Raw genomic sequence first — 22,445 nt, 5'->3', positions numbered from 1 at the left:
CATCTAAGACGAATGATTGGGCCAGTGAGAGTGATATTATTATATCGTATTAATGTGCAGTGCAACACTGATGTAAGTTTCTGCGTTATCCGATATGTAACTGCTCAGTGCTCACAGTAATAAGATAAACCAACATGGTTCCATCTACATCGTCGCAAGATGTCAGTATTGAGCTAAATAGGCTTTCCATTTTACGCTGCAACGAAAAAAACGCCAACACCACCACTAACATCATAAACGAAAATGGCGGTGCAAGAGACAGCATCACAACTATCCATGGCTCTCAAGGTTCAAGAATATCCCACCCTAAAGGTAATAATCGGATCATATAGAGACGATGACACAGGCCAAAGCCTCAACGTTGTGTTATAATGCATTCGTTCTAGATAGTCATCGATGTATTATCCTGTGAAGAAGCCTTATTTTGACAACTTTACTGTGCTCAGCTGTGAAAGAATCCGATGAAAGCAGACTAACGTTAGACTACAGTAGTTAGCTCAACGTCAGATACGTCGTGGTAGCATTTAACTGTACTGTATCTAGCTCTCTTATCATTAGTATTAGTAGCTGTTCAAGGACGTGGTTTCCTTTGAAAAAGACGCTAAACTAGGTTGAAGTTAGTCTAATGTGTTGTCTCAAAGTTCGCATGCTAACCAGGTCGATCATACCCCTTTGCCTACAAATGTGGCATTCTAATACTAGTACTACTACTAGGCTACTGCTAGCTGGCTACGCTAGCATAGTTGCTGTCATACACTCGTCACTGACGCAGCTGTCTGACTAACATCAGAGCTTTGCAATTTAGCTTCTAACTAACGACAGCTAGCTATCGTATGCAAGCAGCTTGCCTACATTGGCTTGTCTCTAACAAGTTTGGAAAGTATATTTCCCAGACAGCTAGTATCAGAGTAAAGGTCCAATTGATTACCCAGCATTGACTACTCTGGTGCTAGGTAGCTTAGCTAGACTAGAGCTACCTAGGCTAACCTTAAACCGATAACTAGCTCACTACTACTAGAGCTAGCTGTCTGTATCATGACATGGTACCTCTCATTGCGAAGAGTACCCCACCCCACATAATGTATTGTCATACTATTGTATCCAATTCAGTTTTACACACTGGCAGTCTAAATGCAAGTAAGATGGTGGTTTGAAGCTACCTTGCGATTCAGGTTATTCTCAAAATGGCTAGATAGAAGGTTCTCACCGGACAGCACCGCTACACAATCGTTTCATGGCCTGTTAGAATGCTGTTGGTTTGCTCGCGTCTTTGTTTGTGGTCAGTGGTCGTTTGGGTAAGTATTTGTAAATCGATTTCAGTGATGATGCGTCAATTTTATCTGGTCAGTGGTGAGCATACTGTACTTTGTAAAATAGTATGTATAATGTTAAGTTAACTTGGATACATTAAACAAGTATCACCCAAAAATTGTGGAACCTTGCATGAAAATTCTTTTCATATTAGTCTTTTTTAAGGACTGGCATTGAATCCGTCTGTCTTGATCATTCACACAGGTACCTTACGAGACACTGAACAAGCGTTTCAGAGCTGCCCAGAAGAATATTGACCGAGAGACTAGTCACGTAACAATGGTGGTGGCAGAGTTGGAGAAGACCCTGAGCAGCTTCCCAGTAGTAGACTCAGTGGTGTCCTTACTAGATGGGGTTGTGGAGAAACTCAGTGCTCTCAAGCGAAAGGTAAAGTACTAGATTCACACAAGGTCACCCTTTCCTACAAGATCATGTTCAAGATATGGCATGCTAGAAAAAAGCAAAACCCTAGCCCTTAGACTAAAACATAGACCATTTGGAACTATTGGGGGGGGGGGGGGGGGGGGGGGGGGGGAATCCACAGCAGTTTAGGATATGAGTACTACAGTAAAACATGCTGGGTGAAACCTTGCCATGTTCTGCAGCCTCCCTAATCTGGTTGTGGAATCTGGGTTGTAGGCAGCAGAGTCTATACAGGCAGAAGATGAGAGTGCCAAGTTGTGCAAGCGGCGCATTGAGCACCTAAAGGAGCACAGCAGTGACCAGCCTGCCGGCACCAACGTGTGGAAGAAGAAACGCATGGACCGCATGATGGTGGAGCACTTGCTTCGCTGCGGCTACTACAACACAGCGGTCAAACTGGCACGCCAGAGTGGTATAGAGGTACGTGTGTTTGGGTAGCATGTCTGATGTTGTTTCTCATCTGTCGGAAACAGTCTTGTTTGTTGGTGGAGGATATCATTCGTTTTCCCTGATCTAACAAAACCAGTTGACAAAGAAAAGACTTGGCAACGCCTGTGTTGTTCTTTGCCTCTGTGGAATCAATGGCCCACTGCGTTCTAATTATATGCATTGCGTCATGTAATGTGCTCCAGGACTTGGTGAACATCGAGATGTTTTTGACAGCGAAGGAAGTGGAGGAGTCGCTGGAGAGACAAGAAACCGCCACATGTTTGGCCTGGTGCCATGACAACAAGTCACGCCTTCGCAAAATGAAGGTGAGCATTATTGGTCTCACATTTCAGCAGATGTCTGTCTCTGGTCTTAGAATGACCTTAAACTGGGTTTTATATTCTGTTTAGTGTGATTTCACATACAGTACATTACATTGTGTTCTCCTCTTCAGAGTTGTCTGGAGTTTAGTCTGAGGATCCAGGAGTTCATCGAGCTAATACGACAGAACAAACGCATGGATGCCGTCAGGTAGGGGAATGAGCTAGCCTCTTTAATAATACCATGCTGCTGGATGAGTTAGCCTCTTTGAAAATACACTTTTAATGCCATTTTGAATGAGGAATAAAAAGTGTAGAGGGAGGTTATGGGCCAACACCGTTCTGTTTGTCTGTGTGCGTGCATATATGTTAGACATGCACGGAAACACTTTAGCCAAGCTGAGGGAGGGCAGCTGGACGAGGTACGACAGGTGATGGGAATGCTCGCCTTCCCCTCAGACACTCACATCTCCCCCTATAAGGTAAGTCACCTGTGAATGGAGCCCACTGCATGCTATACCATATGGATGGAAAAATGACATGATACATGTGTTAACTGATTGACATCAAATCAAATATGCACTAGGATTCATTTTGACTTATTCCACCATTGCTTTAAGATCAGTTTTTAAAGGGTGTGTTTGTTTGCGTGAGACTATTTGTAGTTTTTGATCGTATCAGTTGGATTGTGTCTGAATGTTCCCCCTTCCCCAGGACCTGCTGGACCCAGCCCGATGGAAGATGCTGATCCAGCAGTTTAGATACGACAACTACCGTCTCCATCAGCTGGGGAACAACTCTGTGTTCACCATCACCCTCCAGGCAGGCCTGTCTGCCATCAAGACGCCGTATCCTCCCTCACTTGTTCCTCTCCCTCCATCTCCCCTGTCCCATCTCTACACTGTCTGCATTTATAAGCTCCCGTGTTCCAGATTTGTGTTGTCTATACAATAATGATACAGCCACACAGTTATTTTTGATTGGTAGCATTCTATCATAGAAAGAGGGAATTCCAGACTGTGATTGGTACCATCGACGCACCAGTTTCAGCCCCTTAACCATCACACCCCCAGTCAGTGCTACAAGGAGGACGGGACCTCGAAGAACCCAGACTGTCCAGTCTGTAGCAAGTCTCTGAACAAGCTGGCTCAGCCCCTTCCCATGGCTCACTGTGCCAACTCTCGGCTGGTGTGTAAGATCTCTGGAGAGGTGATGAACGAGAACAACCCTCCCATGATGTTGCCCAATGGATACGTCTACGGATACAATGTCAGTCTTTCTTTCCGTCTTCTGTTGTTGTTATTATGGCTTTGTGATCATACTGCATCTCGGTGTTGAAAGCTAAGGCCATGTTTGAGTTCTTCCAAATAATCAATCAAATAAAGAATCAAAGCTAGCTGTACACTGCATATTTGTCAGATCAGTAATCACTACAGTGAAAGAGAAATGGATTCACGCTTGGCCAAAGCTGATGGGTGATTTGATTTCAATTAAAAGATGTAGCTATTTGGTAATTGTTTTATATTTTCATTTTCTCTAGTCCCTCCTGTCCATCCGTCAAGATGACAAGGTAGTCTGCCCACGGACCAAAGAGGTATTCAACTTCTCCCAGGCTGAGAAAGTCTACATTATGTGATCAGACGGGGCAACTAAGGAACAACATGTGATTGGATACTCTTCTACCGTAACCTGTGACCTTGTCCAATCAGTGTGTGGCGGGAAGCCTACATATATGGCCTGCCTGCCCGCCCTGATGCAACTGAGCTAAACTCCAGCTCATTCAGCTCTGATGAATATCCTGTCTACAACCACAACCCCCCATCAACTGACAACAACATACTGGTCAGAGATGACTCAGACTAAGAACACTGTGGGAGTGAACAAGAGATTATTAGTTAACAGAAATGTTTTTAAAGTGAGACATTTTGAGTTTGATTGAACTTAGTAGGCCCCCGAGTAGTGTGCTGTCAATATAAACTTGGCAGACTGAGTTATAGGCGGGGTCAAGTGAACTGCATCGAGCGGCCTTTCGTTTCGTGATGCACTTTCTTGTTAACATTGTTTGTAGCCATGTTTAGGGGCATGGGCGTTGATTTGCGGACTTTGGAAATGGGCTCCTTTTAGAAAAATACTGGATACAGATTTGACCATCATGGTGTACAGATTTGGGTTTGTCAATTGTTTACATTTGGGCAATGTTTCTCTTGTCTTCTCAGTAACTGAAGGGACTAAACTGGAGAATGACCAAAACAAACTAATAAGAACTACAAAATGTAACCTACACCAACCTATCATAGTTTTAGAACACCAGAAGATCCCCTTGACAAAAGGTGGACTTACTCAGATACGTTTTCAATAGAATAGCTAAATTATCTGTTTTCTATTGCCAAGTGGTCTTCCTACATTGTGTGAGGTTTGGCAATTCCTTATTTCCCAACCGACTTGTGAATTAGTCACTGTACTTTTGATATTTGTTCATTTGAAATGAAAGTGATGAGTTTCATCCACATCACTTAATGTTTGCCATTTAACTTCATACATATTTTACAATGATAAACCCTGTGCATTACAATAAAGAAAAGATGTTGTGAATATTTTTGCTCATAAAATTGTATCTGCTGGCTGATAGTTTGTGTGACTTCCGATTTCATAGAACAGCATAGTTTGGCATAGGTGTTCCTTGAGGATTAAAGGTCACCTAGTCATGAATCTCGATCATTACCATCTCCACTTTTCATTGGCTGGTTGCTTTTCAACTGTTAAGTATTGTCATAGTAGAAAGACTTTAGAAACTGCTCATGCATGTTTATCTTGGTAGGATAGATGGATTGTTCAAGAACAATTGATGATAAAGATTTAAGTAAAAATGTATCCTGTCATTTTTTCCCAACCAGCCACTCAATGGTATATAACTTGTATCACTATATATACTATAACATACTAATCCACAACAGAAACTCCCAAGGCTTGACTGGGATGTTTGGGAGTGGCAGGTAGTTGGAAAAAACGTTATAAAAAGAGGTTTGTGATGCATGAGAGGGTAGTCAACACTTTAAGGGGAGGAGATGGATGTGTCAATATTTACAAATAATCATGGTGTGATGAACATTAAGACCATATTCTATACTTAGCAAGCATCGGCAACTGCAGTTTGATACTGTTGGCACCTTGAGTCTCGATTGCCCTATTGATGACTTTACATAAAGGGTGAGGGGCCTCATCAATCTATTCAATCACAAATAGGCAGCACTAGGCTGCATTACCAAAGTCATTGTTCAGATGACCACATGACATGCCCTCTGCTGTTGTGCAAATATCCTCATCAGTTTACCAGCTGACATTGAATCCAAGTTTCTCACATAGGGCTCACAATATTCTAGGAACAGTCTACTGCTTAAATCCAATAAACCAGGATAGAGGTTAAGCAGGTTTTACTAAAGAATGTGCAGACGCATATGTCATATGGAAGACACATGAAAAGGTGTTAAGGTTTATTGATTGCTGGGTTCAATCAAAAACTGTTATAATACAAATTATAACACAATATTATAACAAGAGTTATAATACAAAGGAAATTATCTTACAATTTGCAATGTGAAAACAGTAGCACTCGTTTTCTGAATGTCTGCTTACTAAACCATCACAAACTGTGTATTTGCCAACACATAAATGAACCGCTTTCCATGTAGTGGATTTCCTAGATAGTTTATCAGTATACACATATTTACTTTAAAAACCTCTCCAGATCTCAAAATGGGCGCACTGTCGTGCGATTGGCAAGCGCGTTCGTGAAATGTGACGTCATGATCTCCTATAAATACAGCTTGAATCCCTCCCCCACACAACCTTCATATTCTTTTGACGCTGGTAACGACAAACCCAGAAGGTCTAAAATGGACAACGCTGCCAAAATCTGCAAACTTTTCGTCGGTGGACTGAACGTCGATACCGACAATGACGGACTCCGCAAGCATTTTGAGCAATTCGGTGAGCTTACCGACTGTGCTGTAGTCATGAATCAGCAACTACAGAGATCCCGTTGTTTCGGCTTTGTAACCTACAAGACCGCGGAGGAGGCCGACGCTGCAATGGCGGCTAGGCCACATGTCGTCGATGGCAAAAACGTGGAGGTAAAGAGGGCTGTTGCTCGCGAAGATGCCGATGACCCAGTGATAAACGCAAAGGTCAAGAAAATATTCGTCGGAGGACTGAAAGATGATATTGAAGATGAACATCTAACTGAGTATTTTACTCAATTCGGTGAGGTACAGAAGGCCGAAGTTATTTCTGAAAAGGAAACCGGAAAGAAGAGGGGCTTCGGCTTTGTTCATTTCACAGACGACGATGCTGCCGATAAAGCAGCCCTTCTAAAGTTCCACACCATCAACGGACATAGAGTGGAGGTGAAGAAAGCCCTGACCAAGCAAGAAATGCGCGGCGGCGGTGGTGGTAGGAGTAGAGGGGGGAGAGGCATGAGAGGCAATCAAAACGGCTACGGCAGTGCTAGAGGTGGTTACAACACCGGTTATGGGGGTGGTTACGGTGGGGGCTATGATGGAGGCTATGGCGGCGGCTATGCTAGTGGCGGCTATGGAGGAGGTTATGGAGCTGCCGGTGGCTATGGAGGGGGATACGGCGACCAGATGGGTGGTTATGGTGGCGGCAACGGTTACAGTGACTTTGGCACTGGCTACAACCAGCAAGCCTCCGGATACGGGCCCATGAAAAGCGGCGCCAATTACGCTGCGGGTCGGAGCAGTGCTCCCTATGCTCGAGGCGGTGCTGGAGGCTACGGCAGAGGTGCCTATGGCGGCTACTGAACCAATGTCCACGACAGACTATTCGTAAGAATTCTCACACCCTCAATACCGTCAGATTGGACGTCTAACCGAGCTCAAATCAGTCATGGGGCATCAGCCGTAAAACACCAGGCCAAAATGCGGACACTGTGAACCCTAATCATTAACGAAGACCTCAAAACCAAACAGGTAGGAAGATCACTTCCCAGAACCTGATTTGCACGACCAGCTGTTGCCGTAGGACACGTTCGATTGCAGAATTCATTTATCTTATGTTTAAAGTTGAGGGCGTGTAGCTGTCGTTAGTTGACCTGCTTTTTATTTAGTTATGCGTACAGCATCTTCTCGAATTTAGTAACTTAGGATTGTTTTGTTAAATACTACTATATTTTTCTTATCTGCATTTTAAGCAAATGGTATCGAATTTCCCTAAGACTAGTCTGTTTTCAATGTATGGGGAAGGGGCGCATGTGCTATGGCATTGGATTTCCTAGCTTATGTCTCTGATGTAAATTGTGTAACTGTCCACTATTATAGCCCTTAGGTTGTAGTGTTCGCGGGATTGGTGGAGCGGATGCAGTCAGTTTCATTTTCTTGCCAAAATGTTTTGTAAATCAACGAAGTACGTCAGTAGATTCCCAGCCACTACACAAAGCGTCCACCTTATCAGCCTGTTCGTTTCCTTCACTTCTAGCAATATCTCATGTATATTGTATAATCTGTCTGAAGATCAAACTACTATTGTTAAGCATTGATATACATATGTATGTTCATTTTAAATAAAAAGTTAAACAAGTTTAGCTAGTTCTTACTCATTTAACCAGGTTGCCTTAAGTTCGCCTCTTCTCTTGGTTACAGGTGAATTGAAACTATACTTGTTTTCGTATCACTAGTTAACCGGTATTTCTTCAATTTATTGTATGCAAGCTCCCAGTGGGTGAATGGTAAAGTCACGTTGCCCATAGCCAATGCATGGAGGCTTTCTAGATGGCTAATAAAGTAAATTCAATATGACTTGCACTTTGTCTCGTACAGTAGTTACCTTTATGCTTTTGTGAATTTATTGTGGACTGGAGGGCTCTCATATTTATTTTTGATTCCTACATTTAGGTGTTCATACTGTTATCCCAGTACGCCAAAATAGCTGTAGCAGTTTGTTTATACAGGACCCTGTTCAATACCTGGGGTCGATTGTGATAGGACTCTGAAATATCTCTTTAGGATCACATCCAGCAACTAGGTATGTAAATCAACCTGTCTTCACTATGTGTTGGTCAAGTATTTAAAGCTATGGATTTTCAAATGGTACACAAATGTACCATGTTTACTAAGGTTCTTGCATTAACTCAATCGTTACTACTTAGACTTAATCTATAGCGTCTTGTATTTAGTAAAAAGGGGGTTTCTGGTCAATTTGGTCCTTAAAAATATGTAATGGGCTAAGGAGACACACTGCTATTCCTGTGTTTATGCGCATGGAATAGCACCTAGTGTCTACCTCCAGAAAGGGAAAAATCTACCTGACTAGTGGTTCATTCTTTACTTTGTGTTGTTTCTCAGGTTGTCCTGTGACCAGTGCCAGGACATTCATCTGGCAAAGAGGAACATGTCTCCAGTGCATCCAGACCTGGGGACCAATCTAACTGCTGATGCGTCACCCAAGGTGATTTTGTCCCAATCCAGGTGCCCCTGCACCCCCCCACCTGGCTTAATTACAGGTGTATTGGTAAACATGGAGTATGAACATGTTACTGTCTTTGTACAAGTGCAGGCTATTTTACAGAAGTTGTTTCCTAATTTGCTTTTGTTTTTATTTTTAGGAAGGAGATGCATATGTTTGGTGGCACATCGCATACTATGGGGGGATTGCTTGTGCAAGTGATGTGTATGGATCCTAAGACTGTTTTATAATAAATATTATAGCAATATTAGCATTGTCTTATTGAATCATTGAAGACTTATGAATGCTGAGTGGAATGAGATCTGCCTTCAGCACTGGAGAAACATGTTTTTCAGATGAAAGTGAATCCTCACCATGTCGATGAATATTGGGGTGGATATGTGTAGGTTTTCCACAACACCTAACTCCCTAGTCAAATTGCATTTGTATATCCCTTTTTACAATCAGAGGGCTTCAAATACACCCATAGAATTGCACTTAAATCAAACCTATAAACCCTCAGACAAGGAAGAACTGTCTGGAAAACTCCATGTTATTTCCTCATTAGCACATAGTATACATTACATAATTCACTTCATTGGTGATATGCCAGGTGGATTAATGAGGTGATGAATATGTAAATGGTTGGTTTACCAACTTCCCCTTTAACTAATGGAGTCAGATGGCTGAGCGGTTAGGGAATCAGGCTATTAATCAGGTTACCGGTTCGATTCCCGGCTGTGCCAAATGACGAAGTGTCCATGGGCAAGGCACTTCACCCTACTTGCCGTGGGGGGGAATGTCCCTGTAGTTACTGTAAGTTGCTCTGTATAAGAGCGCCTGCTAAATGTAAATGTAATGGGATCAAACTAAGACACGGATATTTGTTGGTGACTTAGATGAGGTTGTCACATTAATGCATTCTGTCTTTGAAGTCGATTTCAAAATTTAATCCTGAGTGATGGCTTTGGAAATTTTGGATAAATAAGATTTTGATCATAGTGACTGTATAGCTGGACACAGCATCCATTTAATGATTGTATAGTGAATACAACATTGTGACTTCAGTTTCAACATTTAATATCTAGACGTTTAATATCTTAAATCCACTGAATGTTTTATGTAATGGAGAACATGTGGCGTCGACCAAGAATAAACCCTATTGGAGGACCAGTATGAAAAATTGTAGTTTACTATTGTCTGAAATTATTTGATTTGGCAGGACACCGTGAGTTGTAACGCCTCAGAAATTGCCTTCAGTCTGAGATTCACTGGTTAAAAGTGTTTCTTCGGTAATTTGTTAACGAGGAGGTTTCTAAACACTGGGGTTCTCAACAGTATCTTATTTTTTTAAATGTGGCCAGGATAGGCGGGGCTTAAGTGAACTGCGAATCAGAACGAAGAACGTACCGTGCACGCTGCACGTACACTACAGACGGCAAACGCAAGGAAGGCCTTTTACGTCGATCGGCATCTTGGAGAAAAGAACGAACGAATTTGCCGTTTTGCCAGTCTACAAACAATCATGACAAACCAACTTTGCAAGCTTTTTGTCGGTGGATTGAACGTCGAGACTACCGACGATGGACTTCGGCAGCATTTCGAGCAGTACGGTCAGTTAACTGATTGCGCGGTGGTTCTAAATCAGCAGCTGCAACGGTCCCGCTGTTTCGGCTTTGTCACGTACTCTACACCGGAGGAGGCCGATGCCGCCATGGCTGCCAGGCCACATGTCGTAGATGGTACAAACGTGGAGTTGAAGAGAGCCGTTGCTCGTGAAGATGCAAATAGGCCAGAGGCACTAGCTAAAGTCAAGAAAATATTTGTAGGTGGTTTGAAAGACGACATAGAAGACGAACATCTGAATGAATATTTTTCCCAGTATGGCGCAATAGAGAAGGCCGAAGTCATAACCGATAAAGAGACCGGGAAGAAGCGGGGATTCGGCTTTGTCTACTTTGAAGATAATGACTCGGCCGACAAAGCAGTATTGTTGAAGTACCACACCATCAACGGGCACAAGGTGGAGGTGAAGAAAGCTCTCACCAAGCAAGAGATGCAGGCGGCCGGTGGTCGTGGTGGAAGAGGCGGACGAGGAAGGGGGATGTCATACAACGGCTACGGTGGCGGCCGAGGTGGAGGCTATGGCAGTTATGGCGGAGGCTACGGAGGTAACGACGGTGGCTACGGCGGCGGGTACAGTAACGGCGGAGGCTACGGTAACCAGGGGGGTTACGGAGGAGGTTATGGGGGCCAAATGGGGGGTGGTTACGGATACAGTGACTTTGGCGACGACTACGCACAGCAGTCTTCCGGTTACGGAGCCATGAAGGGGGGCAATTACTCCAGCAGAAGCGGTGCACCGTATGCCCGCGGAGGTGGCGGCGGCGGCTACGGCAGGGGGGGATATGGCGGCTATTAGAAACCATTGACCTCCGTAATTAATTTGGAAATGTCCATAGGGAAAGTTTGATTCAAAGAACTGATATTACACCCATGGGTCGGGGTGCTCACTTTCTTTGTTGCTACAATGGAACCCAAGGAATCGTCGCCCATCACCCACTCTGAATGAATGAACACCCCTCCCCCTAGCCCCTGTTTTCAACCCCTTCCACATAGACTCCTAAACATTATGGACTTTGATACCAGTTAAACTTTTAAGAACTGTCAAATTGTAATTTTATTTTGAAATGTTTGTTTTTTTTGAAAATAAATGTAGTTCACGTCGCATTTTAAGAAGTTGGGTGGTAACAGTCAAGTTATCAGCCAGATAAGTCAATTAGTTTAGCAACATGAACTCAGGGGTATTAATGGAGTTGGAAGCAATGTATACTTTTGAGTATCTTAAGATTAGTGACAGGTTATTTTGAGATGTCAAGCACTATCGTGATCATTGCATTATTTATTTTGTTTTATCTGATGGTGATCTTTTCTTTTTTTTCTGTGACCTGATGTTTTTTTGTCAAAGATGTGCTGTTCTATACCTGCAGTTCTGTACTTAAAATATCCTGTATTCTGTTGACCCTTAAGCTTCACTCTTTTGCTTGTAATAAAGTTTTTAAAAGTTTGAAAACTTTCCAGGCTGATTATTGTGTAGAACAGAGGAAGAATCAACATCTTTCAAGACTGAAAATCGTGTTCATCTTTTGAGAAATACAAATATTGAGTAGACATTTACAAACAATATACATTTTATTAAGTAAAAATGCAACGTGTTGAGATTTGATGCCATGTTTCATGTGCTGAAATTAGATCCCAGACATGTCTGTCGTCATACATTTTTGAGAAGTTTTCAGTTTTTTGTTATGATGGGCCACATCAGTCAGGTGGATGGAATGAGGAAGTTTTAAGCTTATTGATCAGTGTGATCATTACACAGATGCACCTAGTTTTGATTACATTAAAAGGCCACTCTAAATTCAGCAGTTTTGTCCCCATTCTTTTTTATATTTAAATTGGCAGTATGTCTTATCAGTGTTTGGGATGTTCTGAATCTACATTTGCTGCTACAGGTCGCACCATTAACCAGCTTTAAACAGCATGCACCCTGCTTTGTCTGATACACATCCTTACCTTTACTGTCATCCAACAGATTAATATTTTTCCCCAGTCATGTGAAATCCATAGTGGTTGCATTATATTTTGAGGTGTAAATGAATTGTAGCCCCAACCACAAATTAACTTTCAAAATAAAGCACGTGTGAAATATACCCTATTCACCACCAGAGGGACATCTGTTCCAAGTTCTGTTGATGTTTGCTCGCAGCCATTTTACATAACACATCCTGCCTTCAAATATGAGAATACTGCAACTCACTAGAAAATAAATTAAATTGAGCAATCAAATCCAGGCAGAGAGGTATTAAGATATGGATTCAAGCATATTGGATATTAAAGACAAATGGCAGTTTCCATTGCCTAACACTGCCAAACCCACAAAAATATTACAGAGTGGCATATTTGTGCAACCAGATCCCGAGATAGTGAATGTTTGTACATGTTTTTGGTTTCCACAAGGAATACATTCAAAACAGACCTAAACAGATTTCAATAACAGTCGTTAATAATTGTGTAAAAATGTATTTTGGCAATGCGTTAAAAGAACATTTTATGTAAATATTAACTTTTGGTATGGAAATTAAGTTAGGTTGGATAGTTTGTATCTTGGTGTACCTTGGCATGCCAGTGCTCAATGTATTACAACATCCCATGCGGCCCACACAACACTAATGACAAATGTTCTCACCATCAGTCTGTAAAGATTGAGCCAATGACCTATACCAGGTAAAGAAAGCGAAAAAACTGCCACAAAAGCGTTAAAAATCACCTCATACATCCTAGTAGTGTGTGGAGTAAGGCCTAAACTATGCCTAATTAGAATTTGGTTGAAATCTAACTTCTAGGCTATACGCTTATTTTGTATCAAGAGATGACTCATCTTAAGTGACTTACTGTTTTAGTAGCCTATTCATTTAGGCTATTTTTTTATAATCTTGATAGGGACTCGTGAGTTAGTGTATATTTGCGTTCAGTAGCCTATATAGGCTACATATTTCAGTTCAACCCACCCCGCATAAGCAATGGAACCTCGTATCTGACACCAGGGGGCAGAGAATTATGTTGACCTCTCAAAGGTCTCAAATATCAGTAGGACATGGACCAAAATAGATGTCGCTAACGAATGCTGCATATAGGCTATATTATTAAAAAATAAAATAGGCTATGTTTGCAAATTGTTGTGCAGTGTCAAAACGGTGCGCATTTGTGCAGATTTTTGATTATTTTTGGTCCTTTTAGTCAGCTATCATTCCATCGCGTGTTTACGTGTACACGGCGTGGGTGACGTTGTCTAAAGTAAGCCGGATTGAGAGGCAGCCTTCTTGTTCTCTCATGTTACAATTGAAAAACAAGTCTGTGCAATGAACGGATGAACGTAAACTCAGGTGAGTAACGCTATCATTAAATATAGACTATTGGAGAGCTAATTGCTGTCAATTAGACACGTTGGCGACCAGAAGTTACGGTTTTCATTCATAAAGCCTCTCGCAAAGGGTGGAAGTGATGGAGTTTAGAAGTAGTTTAGTGTCTCCAATGAAGTAGTGAGCTTTCAATTTACAATTGACAGTATGCTTTCCGATCCCGTCCACTATGTCTCACTGTACATTACCAACTGTATAGTAGACATACGGATAATCCTCGTGGACATGCCTGTCTGAACCACACCACTATAGTTTACGCATCCCCAAATTTTGAGAACTACTCAAATAAAATACAGTTCAACTAAATTTTCATTAAGGATTGTTTATGAAAGTAGCATAGTTGTTAAAATCGAAAAGTCAAAAGGCCACTTTTTGCCTTTCCAGTGTGTGCAGTACAACGAGGCACTCTAGCCTACTGCATAAGTGTTTGTCATGGCCAATAATCCTATTGGCAAACAGAGGTATAGGCTCATAGACTGTGGTGTGGCTATAGGCCTAGGCTATGCCCTATTTCAGCACAAATCGTATGTATTTATTCATAGTATCTTGTAGAGTATTTACCATGTCATATGCAGCAGACACAAGTAATAGTAATAGTAGGCCTACGATTAAAAAGGCCTTACATTTAGAATGGACGAAATTATTATGAACACTCCACAAATAGCATGATATAATTGATTTGATTCCATAGGTGTTTGTGCAAAAATATTGTGCCAGGCCAAATCAGCAGTTTATTTAATCATGAACAAGAAACACATTTATTATCTTAACTACAAAACCGTTGACAATGGAAAATAGGACTGACATATACAACGTTTCTGTACAATAATAATAATCACCTTTAATATCTTTGCAGAGTATATGATGGCTACATTAAGGACGGCTGTGGATGAAAACGACTCCAACTCAGTATCCAAGGACAGTGACCTGCAGCTTGCTATTGTCTTAGAGAGACGAGAGAAGACAGAAGAGCCATTGAAAACAGTGTTTGCTCGGAGGCTACAAAAACATTGCTTTTGCAGCTCAGCTCAGATAGCCAAAGCTTCTGTGCTTAGGTTTATCCCAATCTTACAATGGCTTCCTCGCTACCATCTTAAAGAGTGGCTCCTTGGTGACATTATGTCAGGTTTAATTGTGGGAATACTGCTTGTTCCCCAGTCTATTGCCTACTCCCTACTAGCTGGGCAGGAACCCATTTATGGCCTTTATACCTCTTTCTTCTCCTCCATCATCTACTCCTTCTTGGGCACCTCACGTCACGTATCTGTGGGTATCTTTGGCGTGTTGTGTCTTCTCGTGGGGCAGGTGGTGGACAGGGAGGTGGCTGCAGCAGGATACATCACAGAGGGATACAGTAATAAAACAACGTCCTTTATATTGGGCAGACTGGGGAATGACACCGCAGGTGCTGGTCTAGTCTGCGATAAGAGCTGTTATGCCATTATGGTCGGAGCTACGGTCACCTTCACGGCTGGGGTGTACCAGGTAAGACTGTGGCCGAGAGTTAACAAACCCCAAAGCTCTGGGATGATCACAAAATATCCGCAAATACTGTATCGATAGTTACCTTTACCCCTACTTCCCTCCTATCCCTTCAAGGTTATGATGGGTCTCCTCCAGGTGGGCTTTGTGTCCGTTTACCTGTCTGATTCCCTCCTAAGCGGCTTTGCCACTGGGGCTTCCCTCACCATCCTCACCTCCCAGCTAAAGTACCTCTTAGGACTGAAGCTGCCTAGGGCTCAAGGCTGGTTCACCCTAATAAAGACCTGGTTCAGCCTACTACAGAACATGGCCGACACCAATTTGTGTGACTTGTTTACCAGTCTTCTCTGCCTCCTTGTCCTGGTCCCCACTAAGGAACTGAATGAGCGTTTCAAGACCAGGTATGGGTTGGCTCTGTTTGGAACAGCATTATACTGTATCCCTTGCATTTTTATAATATTTACACACACACTCACCAAAAAAACTTTTTTATATACATTTTTCAATAAAATCTGACCACACAACTATGGATCTACTCCTCAGACTCAAGGCACCGATCCCCTGGGAACTCTTTGTTGTCATTGCTGCAACAGTTGCTTCCCACTTTGGATGCTTCCAGGAGGTGTATGGGTCAGATGTCGCTGGCACCATCCCCACAGGTTTCCTGCCACCCCAGATGCCTTCCTGGTCACTTATACCTGCCGTGGCGGTTGATGCCTTCTCTATTGCTGTTGTGGGTTTCGCTATAACTGTCTCACTGTCCGAGATGTTCGCCAAGAAGCACGGCTACCAAGTGGATCCTAACCAGGAGATGTACGCGATTGGGTTCTGTAACATCCTGCCATCGTTCTTCCGTTGCTTTACTACTAGCGCAGCACTGACGAAAACCCTGGTGAAGGAGTCAACAGGCTGCAAGACCCAACTTTCTGGTTTGGTCACTGCTCTGGTGCTGCTGCTAGTACTTCTGCTCATCGCCCCACTCTTCTACTCACTGCAGAAGTAATGCATTCATTTTTTTCAATTATTAATTTGTTTACTAATTGATTTATCATGATTTACTGTAGTACGACTATTGAGTTACCTCTAATATCTCATTTTGTCTAATTGTTATTGCCATTTATTATTGGTGCTTTCTAATAGTCACTCAGAAAATGATTTTGTGGTGCTCAGTTTCCACTAATAATCCCACTTGCATAATTATTTCATTTTCATTGATGATGCTGTTTCTGGGTTTGCATTTCTCCAGGTGTGTTTTGGCTGTGATCATCATCGTGAACCTTAGCGGGGCACTGCGAAAGTTCACGGAAATTCCTCAGATGTGGCACGTAAACCGTGTTGACGCAAGCATCTGGCTTATTACTGCCGCAACTTCGGCTTTGATCAACACAGAGCTTGGTTTGTTGGTTGGGGTCCTGGTTTCAGCCTTCTGTGTTCTGGTTCGCACGCAGAGGGCCCAAGGCCTGGAGCTGGGAAGGGTTGGAACCAGCGAACTGTATGAGGACCTAGCCGGCTACCACGGTATCCAGAGCCAGCCTGGCATTGCAATCTTCCGTTATGAATCGCCCATCTACTACGCCAATCAGAGCTTGTTCAAGAAGTGCCTCTATCACCGGCTGGGGCTAGACCCGGTCAAGGAAAAGGTCCATCGCAAGAAGTTGGAAAAGAACCGGAAACGAGAAGGTCAGATGAGGGCAGGAGAGAACAGGACCAAGGGTCAAGAGGCAGAGATGACCACCAATGTCTTTCTGCCAGTTAAGTCCAGCTTCCACAGTGTGGTGATAGATTGTAGTCCGGTATTATTTTTAGATACAGCTGGGGTGAATTCACTGAAAGAGGTATATGAGGACTACAAAGAGCTGGGAGTCAAGGTACTACTGGCACAGTGTAACTTCTCAGTGCGTGCCTCTCTGCAGAGAGGGGGGTACTACCCAGACAACGATGGAGAAAGAGAACATGTGTTTTTCACCATCAGTGATGCTGTGCATTATGCTCAATGTCTCTCAGGTGAAAATGGGGCATGTGACCCACACTGCTGAGTTCAGTTTTCAACGTCTTTATACAGCATTTATATTTGAAAGGGGTACACATAGCTGATGTTTCAATATTTATGTACGTTTTGATGTGTTCATGTCACATTTATGGCGGATGTATATTGGAAAGACCCAGAAGATTGAAAGCAGTTAAATATGCAAAGTTTGGAAATGAGAGGTTCAACAAGCAGATGTCTGTATACTGAGCGTTGTCTGCATACTATTGGCCATAAAGTGTATTATCACCTGCTTTAAAACAATTATGATCATAACCAAAGGAAATTACGGTTTTACTGAATCTATCAGAGGAAGATCAATGTTGTCTTAAGAATGCTATTCCAAAATATTTGTTTTCTAATGGTGAATGTAAACCATTTAAAAAAACATTTAGTGATTTTCACAAAAATGTTTCACTGAATGCCCTGTGTTGCCCAGTAAATGTGCTGAGTGTATTTTCCAAGACATTCACTGCACATAGATATTCATTAATTAGTCAATAAGAACTCACTGAGCTATAGACAGTTTCACCCTTTACAAGGGGCTCATGATTGCCATGTAATGTCTCCAACTTAATATCTGCCCTCCAGGCTTCTACTCAGGGATACTCCTTTAATATATTTGCCAGCTTAACCATAACACGAGGAGATAGTGAGAAGCATGCTTGTGAGCTAAATACATTCAGAGTTGACCATATTGGACGTTGTATGTTAACAACCAGTAATCAAGCAAAATACAAAACTAAATTCCAACCTTCAGGAGGGTATTCCAGAAAGCAAGTTATGCAACATAACCAGGTAAGTGAACTATCGAGTTGGCACACAGCATTGTAGCAACATTTTGTGTCAGCTGGAGAGTTAACTTACCCGGTTAAGTCGCATAACTTGCTTTCTGGAATACCACCCAGATCTTAAGGTTTTTAAGATTTGTTTTTCATCTCTGATATTATTCTCAACCCTAGGCATATTGTTATGATTGCATTAAAGGCAAAAGTATTTTTGGTGTGTCTTACATATAACTTTCCTATAAAATTGTTGCAGCTGTATAAGTAAGATATTTTTATTGCAATATAGTGGGACAGATCCAAAAGTTCTACCTCAAATTCAAGTGCCTTTGTTTTTTACTTGTGAATGTATCATAGTGCCTTCCTAATTTTTGCCACAGCAAATGTACTAGAAATAAGTGTTCAACAATGATAAAAGTGGAATAATATTCAACATAAATATTTAACTTTGTTTAAGAACATTTGCTTGGGCTGGTTTTAACATTCTTCACAACTACTAAAAACTTAATATGTGAAGTTAGGGTAAATTTGACCCAGTGTAGATTACCAGTTACTTATCTTCAAACTTTGTAATAAAGGCCCTTTAATTCTTCATTTGTATGACTTGCAATTGTAACCACCTCTTACATTTACGTAATTCAGGTCCAAGTCATTTGTGGCTACACCATGCCCACTGTATTACAGTAACTGTGTTTACTCTTTGATGCAGTTTGGTGCAAAGTTAGTTTATCAATTGCTGCAAGTGTATGTAGCATATGTGCTTATTGTTTAAGTTAACTCATATGTGGGTTTGTGAGGATGAGTACGGGTACACACCTTTTGTGTTGATATAGAGTTGATGGGAAATGTTTTCTATTTCGTGAATTTATCTATTTAACTACATTTTATTCAGTCTGTCTTGACCTACATCACAGCATTGCTCTGACCATTTTGTCTTGCAGAGATGCAGAAAAAGTCCAATACTATCATTGTCTTCCTGGGCCATCCCCTTACAAGCTACTTTGAACCAATGCTCTCTGGGCGCTGTTGTAATTTACTGTATGTCTTATTAATGTTATATATTTTAACTTTGTCTGCAAACCAAATTTGCCTTACCTGACAATAAAGACTTAATTTGGTATCTAAGGGAATGTGGACTGATGTTCTAATTTCTCTTTCTTTTGTCTCTCTGGGATTACCTCCGGCTCATCCAATTGTCCTTGGCCAGGAGGTCTGTCTGTCTGTCTCTGCCATACCTATTGTTAAAGAGTGTTCGGAATTTTATATATTTTTGCGCTGGTATGTAAAGTATTAAAGTGAAGGAGTCTAAATAGAATGAATGCACTAAACAGATTATACAGAGTATACAGTGTAATTGCATTTTTATAAAAAGGGAATGTTGCTGTGCCACCAATGGGGGGCAGACATGAGCTGTTCATAGTGGGGTTTCCTGCTTGTGTTGGTCTCCAGCTCTACATGTGAAGGGGTCATCTGTGAGAGTGCAACACATTATACCTCAACGTTCAAACACACAACTGGCCTTAACATCCATCACCACGTAGACAGACAGAAATAAAATATCCCCTGCAGTCTTCTGCAGTTCAAAGCAGTCACATTAAACCACACCGATGTTGGTAAAAAGGGCAATAAATGTAAAAATAATAAATAATCCCTGTACAAGATGTGGAAAAACTGAGTCCAAATACCGACCACTGCACTAGATTTCAGCAGTACAAAAAGGTCATTTGCAGTTTCTCTACATATTACCTCTGGATTTTCCAAGTTCCCATTACCCAAGTGACAACCTGATTTAGCTCAAACTCAAGTGACTTAAATAACCTGGTTCGTCATGATGGACAGAGGCCTCCTGGCTCATACACTAATTTAATAATGAAAAGGGACATTTCAGTATTGATCTGGTAGTATGTATGGTCAAGGATTAGAGATAACAAAATCAAACACTCCGGCTAATCAGATCTTCCCGCTCTCCTTATTTGAGTGCTTTTCAAAAATAATTTACAGTGTTTTTTTTCACTAGAGACAGCTGAAAATGTTATCAATTCATTACTATAATCTGATTTCTGAAAGTAATACCAAAAGAGTGACTGCTTGAGTGGATTCATGTTAACTTCAACAACCCTCATTGTTCATATGGGCATGCATTCATTCATGTATACAGTGATACTCTGAAAGAGGAAAATGGCCTTGTGGTGCAGTACACAGGTACTTAGACAGGTGGGCGGGAGTCCAACAGAAATTATCAGCAGAAATTGTCATATCTGTCCTCGTTGCTCAGTAACCCACAACATGCTAAAGTTGTTTTCTACTGTAATCTTTTAACAAGATTTCACACATACTCGCTATGATATTTATATGCACAATAAACTGCCGAATACCACTTCTGCCATCCACTTGACATGCTAAATAGGTAAGGCAGAATCTATGATAACAGCTTCTACTGACCAATGGCGTTACTGTGTTGATCCCCTCATTCTCAGTCATAAGATGAGCCGTAGGTCCTGTGCCAAGAGGAGGTCCCTCAGTGGCTGGGCAGCTCTCTCCTGCTTCACCCTTCCATCTGTTTCAGGTGACACTTTGTCTTTCTTGGCTGGCCATGGTTTATCTCTGAAACTCCATCTGTTTTAATGTTGACATTTTATTATTTTGTTTTATGAATTGTTCTTATCCTGGCTAGGTTGTGAAAGAGATAAGTGCAGTCATTACCTCAACGGGATCTTTTCAAAGCGAATAAAGGCTAAGAAAATGAGAGACTGAGGGGTTGAATCTAACTCAGTAACTCGAGGCCCCTGGTGGCCTTTTCTCGGACCAACAACAGAGGCCTCTTGGGTTCCTTGAAAAGCCTGAAAGCCAACCAGCTGGCAAGCTGTTGACCAAAATGAAATAACAGCTGGATAAGAGGGCAAAACAAGAGGGATGAAGGAGAGAACAAAATAAGATGGCATCGAAGAGAGGTGTAAAGACTCCTTGAATCAGTCCATCTGATGTCGAGATAATTTCAGTGATGCTGTTTCTCATTTTATGTGTACTCTATAAAGCCATATTGTTATTCTCTCATCTGCTTTGTCAGCTGTAAAGCAATGGATTTAACAGACACCCCATCTTCAACTTACGAGAATGTTGACTAACCCTTCTATGCAGACCATACAACATGCCAGAAAAATCACTGACATTCATCCAAAAAGGGTTTTTACAACTGAGATCAGGATTCAGGATCGTTTGAACACTTTTATTCTCTTGTTATCGTCCCTGCAAATCTATGAATAACAACCATGCTTAACCAACCATTTCTAAGCGGTTTAGATCAAATGAATATTTTTCTCTATACTTGCTGCTTCTAGCAAACATGATTGTAATTTATGGAGTGCAGAGTACACTTCCACTGCTGCATGGATGACATTTCCCTGAAGCCTGGAGAACTACCAGAAAATACGACCCACATTTCACCAATCCTTGCCCCTCAACACTGGCCCACTCCTGACATGCAAATCACTCCACGGATCAGGACCGCCCTGTCTCCTGGATCTCCTCACACCCTGTCACCCATAGCAACACTACGATCTAAAGACGCCGGATGTCTCATGGTTCCCAACATCAAGGAGACATCAGTGAGGGGCAGGGCAGGGCTTTTCAATTCAGCTTCTCTCCTCTGGAATACACTTCCTGTCTCCATCTGGGAGGCTAACTTTATCTTGCACAACTGGCACATTTTTTACCTTTATCTCTATTTTTATGCATCATTTTATTCAGCCTATAGTCTGCAGCTCACTGTTTCACCAACTGTCTCTGGAAGAAGGGATCCCTAACTGAATTGCTCCTCCCAAGGTTTATTTAAAAAAAAAACAGTCCTTGTCGTCTGAGTGTTTCAGGCAGGTTTAGGTACAGTTCTTTCTGCATCTAAGAAGCCCTCTGTAACATCATTTGTAAAAAGGCCATACAAATGAAATTTGATTTGATCTGGATGCAACGTTAGCACAGTTACTGTCAGGAGCTTAAAGAAGTTTCCATTGCCTAAGATCACAATGTGCTATGCCAAGGGTTTGCAGCCATTGGACTGTTAGTGCTGTGAAAACACGTTGTCTGGAGTTAGAATCACCCCTGACCATCTGTCAGTCTGACAGACCAATCAGAGTTTGACAGATGCCAGGAAAACACTACATGCCCGAGTGCATAATGCCTACTATACAGTTTGGTGGAGGAAGAATAATGGTTGGGGGCTGTTTATCATGGGTTG

The 22,445-nt window shown here is 41.9% G+C and overlaps 4 protein-coding genes across 5 annotated transcripts; all 4 read left to right on the top strand.

Annotated features, from left to right (window-relative positions):
• Nucleotides 1-227: 227 nt before the first annotated feature.
• maea (macrophage erythroblast attacher, E3 ubiquitin ligase) lies at nucleotides 228-4,531 on the top strand. The gene is made up of 9 exons (XM_067247215.1): nucleotides 228-312; nucleotides 1,516-1,698; nucleotides 1,951-2,154; nucleotides 2,367-2,489; nucleotides 2,618-2,694; nucleotides 2,857-2,965; nucleotides 3,198-3,331; nucleotides 3,557-3,752; nucleotides 4,024-4,531. Exons 1-9 carry the CDS (start codon nucleotides 244-246, stop codon nucleotides 4,117-4,119), a joined length of 1,191 nt encoding a protein of 396 aa, XP_067103316.1. The 5' UTR covers nucleotides 228-243; the 3' UTR covers nucleotides 4,120-4,531.
• A 1,809-nt stretch (nucleotides 4,532-6,340) lies between these two features.
• Nucleotides 6,341-9,213, top strand: LOC136953798 (heterogeneous nuclear ribonucleoprotein A0-like). Of its 2 annotated transcripts, XM_067247216.1 has the most exons (4): nucleotides 6,341-7,471; nucleotides 8,393-8,522; nucleotides 8,843-8,945; nucleotides 9,103-9,213. In XM_067247216.1, the coding sequence occupies exon 1, from the start codon at nucleotides 6,377-6,379 to the stop codon at nucleotides 7,301-7,303; it is 927 nt and encodes a 308-aa protein (XP_067103317.1). In that variant the 5' UTR covers nucleotides 6,341-6,376; the 3' UTR covers nucleotides 7,304-7,471; nucleotides 8,393-8,522; nucleotides 8,843-8,945; nucleotides 9,103-9,213. The 2 variants fall into 2 exon arrangements, 1 of the variants encoding a protein (XP_067103317.1); XR_010878004.1 differs by lacking the exon at nucleotides 8,393-8,522 and having other exon boundaries at nucleotides 7,337-7,471.
• An 813-nt stretch (nucleotides 9,214-10,026) lies between these two features.
• LOC136954282 (heterogeneous nuclear ribonucleoprotein A0-like) lies at nucleotides 10,027-12,364 on the top strand. The gene has a single exon (XM_067247871.1). It carries the CDS (start codon nucleotides 10,468-10,470, stop codon nucleotides 11,362-11,364), a length of 897 nt encoding a protein of 298 aa, XP_067103972.1. The 5' UTR covers nucleotides 10,027-10,467; the 3' UTR covers nucleotides 11,365-12,364.
• A 1,446-nt stretch (nucleotides 12,365-13,810) lies between these two features.
• slc26a2 (solute carrier family 26 member 2) lies at nucleotides 13,811-18,806 on the top strand. Its single transcript, XM_067248306.1, has 5 exons — nucleotides 13,811-13,885; nucleotides 14,778-15,406; nucleotides 15,521-15,804; nucleotides 15,947-16,402; nucleotides 16,650-18,806. The coding sequence occupies exons 1-5, from the start codon at nucleotides 13,870-13,872 to the stop codon at nucleotides 17,437-17,439; spliced, it is 2,175 nt and encodes a 724-aa protein (XP_067104407.1). The 5' UTR covers nucleotides 13,811-13,869; the 3' UTR covers nucleotides 17,440-18,806.
• The last annotated feature ends 3,639 nt before the right edge of the window (nucleotides 18,807-22,445 follow it).

Source organism: Osmerus mordax, chromosome 12 (assembly GCF_038355195.1).
Source record: "Osmerus mordax isolate fOsmMor3 chromosome 12, fOsmMor3.pri, whole genome shotgun sequence".
NCBI classification, from domain to species: domain Eukaryota; kingdom Metazoa; phylum Chordata; class Actinopteri; order Osmeriformes; family Osmeridae; genus Osmerus; species Osmerus mordax.
Note: the sequence above shows the minus strand (reverse complement) of the source record. Positions and strands in the feature narration are given on the sequence as shown.

Excerpts from the sequence above, each read along its gene's own strand:
- maea (XM_067247215.1), top strand. The coding sequence starts at position 244 with ATGGCGGTGCAAGAGACAGCATCACAACTATCCATGGCTCTCAAGGTT. Across the intron at positions 1,699-1,950 it reads TCAGTGCTCTCAAGCGAAAG|GCAGCAGAGTCTATACAGGC; the intron begins GTAAAGTACTAG and ends TCTGGGTTGTAG. Across the intron at positions 2,155-2,366 it reads CACGCCAGAGTGGTATAGAG|GACTTGGTGAACATCGAGAT; the intron begins GTACGTGTGTTT and ends AATGTGCTCCAG.
- LOC136953798 (XM_067247216.1), top strand. The coding sequence starts at position 6,377 with ATGGACAACGCTGCCAAAATCTGCAAACTTTTCGTCGGTGGACTGAAC.
- LOC136954282 (XM_067247871.1), top strand. The coding sequence starts at position 10,468 with ATGACAAACCAACTTTGCAAGCTTTTTGTCGGTGGATTGAACGTCGAG.
- slc26a2 (XM_067248306.1), top strand. Across the intron at positions 15,407-15,520 it reads TCACGGCTGGGGTGTACCAG|GTTATGATGGGTCTCCTCCA; the intron begins GTAAGACTGTGG and ends TATCCCTTCAAG. Across the intron at positions 15,805-15,946 it reads AATGAGCGTTTCAAGACCAG|ACTCAAGGCACCGATCCCCT; the intron begins GTATGGGTTGGC and ends TCTACTCCTCAG.